Source organism: Rhagoletis pomonella, unplaced genomic scaffold (assembly GCF_013731165.1).
Source record: "Rhagoletis pomonella isolate Grant_MI unplaced genomic scaffold, Rhpom_1.0 Rhpom_scaffold_00001, whole genome shotgun sequence".
Taxonomy (NCBI): Eukaryota; Metazoa; Arthropoda; class Insecta; order Diptera; family Tephritidae; genus Rhagoletis; species Rhagoletis pomonella.
Genome location: NW_023458555.1, coordinates 88,351,390 through 88,355,574, shown reverse-complemented (window position 1 = coordinate 88,355,574; position 4,185 = coordinate 88,351,390). Strand labels below are relative to the sequence as shown.

The 4,185-nt window shown below is 36.4% G+C and overlaps 1 protein-coding gene across 1 annotated transcript; it reads right to left on the bottom strand.

The window, feature by feature from the left end:
• Positions 1-1,951: 1,951 nt before the first annotated feature.
• LOC118748522 lies at positions 1,952-3,724 on the bottom strand. Its single transcript, XM_036483036.1, has 3 exons — positions 3,060-3,724; positions 2,783-2,982; positions 1,952-2,698 (listed from the first exon to the last, which is right to left on the bottom strand). Exons 2-3 carry the CDS (start codon positions 2,921-2,923, stop codon positions 2,102-2,104), a joined length of 738 nt encoding a protein of 245 aa, XP_036338929.1. The 5' UTR covers positions 2,924-2,982; positions 3,060-3,724; the 3' UTR covers positions 1,952-2,101.
• Between the last annotated feature and the right edge of the window lie 461 nt (positions 3,725-4,185).

Sequence of the window (4,185 nt, the reverse complement as noted above, 5' to 3'; positions counted from 1 at the left end):
AAATACTTTTCATAGGATTTAGCCATAAACTGTTAAAGGAAATTGAGTGCGAGGATTCAATCTTTCACAAAAATATCTTAAGAATGACTCCAGCTCAGTTTGCATTCTTATAAGAAAAAGTACGCCCCTATATTAGCAAGCAGGATACAAAATTCAGGAACTGCATAGGAGCTGCGGAACGGCTGCAGCTGACTTTGCGATATCTATCCACTGGTAAGATATAATATTTTCTTGGTAATTTTTAGTACCGACATACATATGTATGTACATATTTCCAAAATTAGGTGAAACCCAAAGGTCACTTCAATTGCCGTTCCGAATTCAGCAGTCAACCATTTTCAGAATTTTAAAGGAATCAGTTCCCGCAATATATTTGGCGTTAAGGAAGGAGTATTTGAAATTCCCTGCAAGTGAGCAAGATTGGCGTGATATTGCAAAAGACTTTTATCAGATGTGGGGATTCCCGAACTGCATCGGCGCTTTAGATGGTAAACTAACAATTAACACTTTTAAATTCACTCAACTGATGAAACGTCTCAGGAAAGCATTGCAGAATACTGCCAGTGAGGAAAGCAGGATCTACGTATTTCAATTACATAGGATACCATTCATTTGTATTGATGGCAATCGCTGATGCCCACTATCGTTTTATTTATGCTGATGTCGGTGTTAATGGGAGAGTGGGTGATGCTGGAATTTGGTTGAACTCGGACCTGATACACGCTATTGAAAAAAATGAAGTACATATACCAGCCCCATGCACGCTCCCTTTCATGTCAACTCCCTCGCCTTTTGTGCTTTTAGCCGATGATGCCTTTGCTCTAAAAGACTACTTAATGAAACCTTACTCTCATCTAAGACTATCACCAAGCGAACTTAAATACAACAACATACTTACAGGCGCGTTGTTGAAAATGCTTTGGCATTCTTGCGAACCGTTTTCGAGTTTTATTTTCACCCATCCATCGCGCTCCAGCTGCAGCCATTCAGATTAGATTAACTTGCGTATGTGTGCACAACTTTTTAAGAACAGAAAATGTGAAAAAGAAAATTACGTTTGACGCCATTTCCGAAAGTGAAATAGATGCAATAATAGATAACAACTATACAACAACCGCTTCTGAAAGAAATGCGTCAAAAAGGACCGCTGAAGAAATAAGAAAAACTTTCGAAAACTATTTTTCTGCGGTAAATTAAAATATCGTTTCATTGTTTAAATAAACCAAAACTTTTCGTGTTGGAAATTTTCCATACTAGTAGAAGCAACAATTGGTTTATTTGGTGATTAAATAAATGAGTACAATGTCTTCAATTTATGTACATACCTACTAGCTAATACCTGCCTACTTAGCGGTGCACCGTGAGTAGTACAAACACTGTTACATTTTTGATTCAATTAGAGCAACCAAATATTTTAATGAAAGTAATAAAAAATAGGGCAAAAAGTGGTAAGAATAATCAAAATACATATTCACTCGGTAAAATAATAACTCTGCCTCCTTTCGTAAAGTTTGACTATTTTCCTTTTATTTATTGAACTTTAATAATTTACTTATAAAAATACACCCCATTAATTAAAAATCTTTAAACTTGGCAATATGTGGTGCGTTTATAATTATGACACGGGATGTATAGTTAACTCTACAAACAAAACCATATCAATAAAACTTTTAAACTTTAAACGAAATTCAGGAAAACTAATCAAAATTTCGATTTTTTTCTTTTAAATATTAAAAAGAAAATTGCATGTCTGTGTAGATTTGTAATTTTTATGTAATAAATGGCAAATTTCAAGTGGCTTAAGATCACCGCTAATTTTGGGTATTGTTTTTTTTAAGCTGAGGGCGCCGCAACAACCCATTTTGTTTTTGAAATACTTAAAAGGAAGTTCGAAATTGTTATGTAATTTTATGCATTTTCTTGAATTTTGTTTAAAGTTTAAAGCTTCTTGTGATATGTGTTTGGTTGTAGAGTTAACTAAAGTTTTATAAATAAGTTATTAAAATTCAATAACCTACGGAAAATGGTCAAAACATGACAAAAAGGGACACTCCTATTTTTGTCTATGAGTGTACATACATACATATAAATAGTCATTGTGTTACATAAGCCCATTCCGTTTCAATTGTTCACTTTGCAGATCCATCAAAATGTCATGCATTTGTTTCTTCGCTTTGAGTTGCAAGTCGGGGTCCAGTTTTACAATTTCTTCACCCATGTATATCCCAAAACTGTTTGCCTTTTCGTCAGTGTTATTTGTTTTTGATGCAACATGAAAGGCATTTGTTAAATTTTGTGATGCTTCGATTAAAGCAGAGGCGTTTTCATCCAAATCATTATTAATTTTTGTTCTTCGTTTTCTTGTTGCATGGACCAACTTTCTAGTGCTATTGTTGTTATTGTCATCAAACCGACCACAGTTTTGCGAAGTAACCAGAGGTGGAGTTACAATCTCATCCGATATGATTTTAATTGGTGTTGCATCACTATTAGTGTCTTCTGTAGAGATGTTTTTAGTATCTTGGAGCGACTGGATACTGCTGTTACTTGTAATTGCAAGAGGGGTAATTGTAATGAACTCTGTGTTGTCTTCGATGAGTGAAAAGGATGACTCTGAGTCAAAGCCTGGATCGAAACATTCTGCAGGCTGCGGTTGCTCCCCAAGCTTACGCGATGGATTGGGATCAGGGTCCAGGTTCTACAAGAGAATGAAAATATTAAGCAAATTTCACGTAGCACGCGAATCGACGCCTTGCCCGGTTTCACACAATAAAAGTCGTACCTGCAAACTCCACTTATTAAAATTATTCACTGATGGTGTATGCTCATTCACATGTTGTAGGAATTTCAAAGCTTCATAGAACTTCCAGCTGGTCTGTACATTTTCGTCTCCGCCGGCACCGCTTCTCTTTGCCTTGTCCATCCTCTGCTTCTCTGAACTGAATTATGACTTGATGTTGCACCACTTGTGCGTAACTTCATCTTTAAATACATATATGTATTATACAAACATATAATATATCTTTTAGTTTTTACATGTGAACTTGCTAAAAACTTACCGTATTGAAATGGTACATTTGCTGTGAACGTTGAGTTCATTTCATCCACCAAAGCGAGCCAAAACTGCTGCTTTCTATATTTGTGCTTATATGATGGGAGCATATGATTCCATATATATTCTGCACCGTGGACTTTGTCAATTAAATGGAATACGTAGTTGTCTGCCACTTTAATTTCATTTTTATTGTTACAAAACTGTTTTACATCAATTTTAATTTCGTTTATTCGAATTTCGGTAATGAAACGTCAAAACTCAGCTGTTCCTCACACAGAATTTGTCTTTCTCTAACACATTGCCGAATAGTTTTTGTAATTTGACTTTCGTCAGTTTTTTTGTTTGTATTTCAAATGAAAAGTACAGGACAAAAACATAGTATCATACGGGCATTTGCAAACTATACACTTTAACTTTTCTTCAGATATGGCCAGCACTGTTTTCGAAGATCTATTACATTTTAGTGTCAGCTGTTCGGGATTAGCAGGTGATTGATTTACTTCAGCGGCCATTACAATATACATAGAAATTTGCTGCAACCACGTACTGAATACACGAATTGATGGATAGGGCTTATTTATGGCAAAAATGTGGCGTGCCCATTCTTCTCGTTTATAAAGTGGGAGTTTACTCACCAGTTCATCAAGCAGTGTTGGGTTAGCAAGGTGAGGTGCGGCTCCAACGTTCTCCAAAAACGCGACTAAATTTGTTACCATGGAACTGAAGTTGGCGATTTCGAGTATTTCCCACTTGTGATCGTTGGAAATGATCTGGCTTTGCGAGTTGACTTCGAATGAGTACTTCGGGCCGTCCGAAATGAAACTCCAACGATGAGATGACAGCATTCACACTTAAGGGATGTATCAACAACGATTCCACTTTAGCACGGGCGTCTCCCTTAAGAGCTTTCTGCAAGCGGAGTAAATTCTCAACATTAGTGTATGAAAATAAATTAGTGGTTTCTTTGTAAGCAACAATAAACATTGGCCACTCTTCTGGTGAGCCTGAAAACTGTGGCAAATCTTGAATTTTTCGTACGAAAGGCTGGTTATATGGTTGTGTGTACATTTGCGAATTGTTATTTGGTGTCGGCGACGAATGTGGGGCATTAAACAAGGCGGCTGCGGCAG

Coding starts and splice junctions, on each gene's coding strand:
- LOC118748522 (XM_036483036.1), bottom strand. CDS start 2,923: ATGGACAAGGCAAAGAGAAGCGGTGCCGGCGGAGACGAAAATGTACAG. Junction 2,699..2,782: donor TTAATAAGTGGAGTTTGCAG/GTACGACTTTTA, acceptor ATTCTCTTGTAG/AACCTGGACCCTGATCCCAA.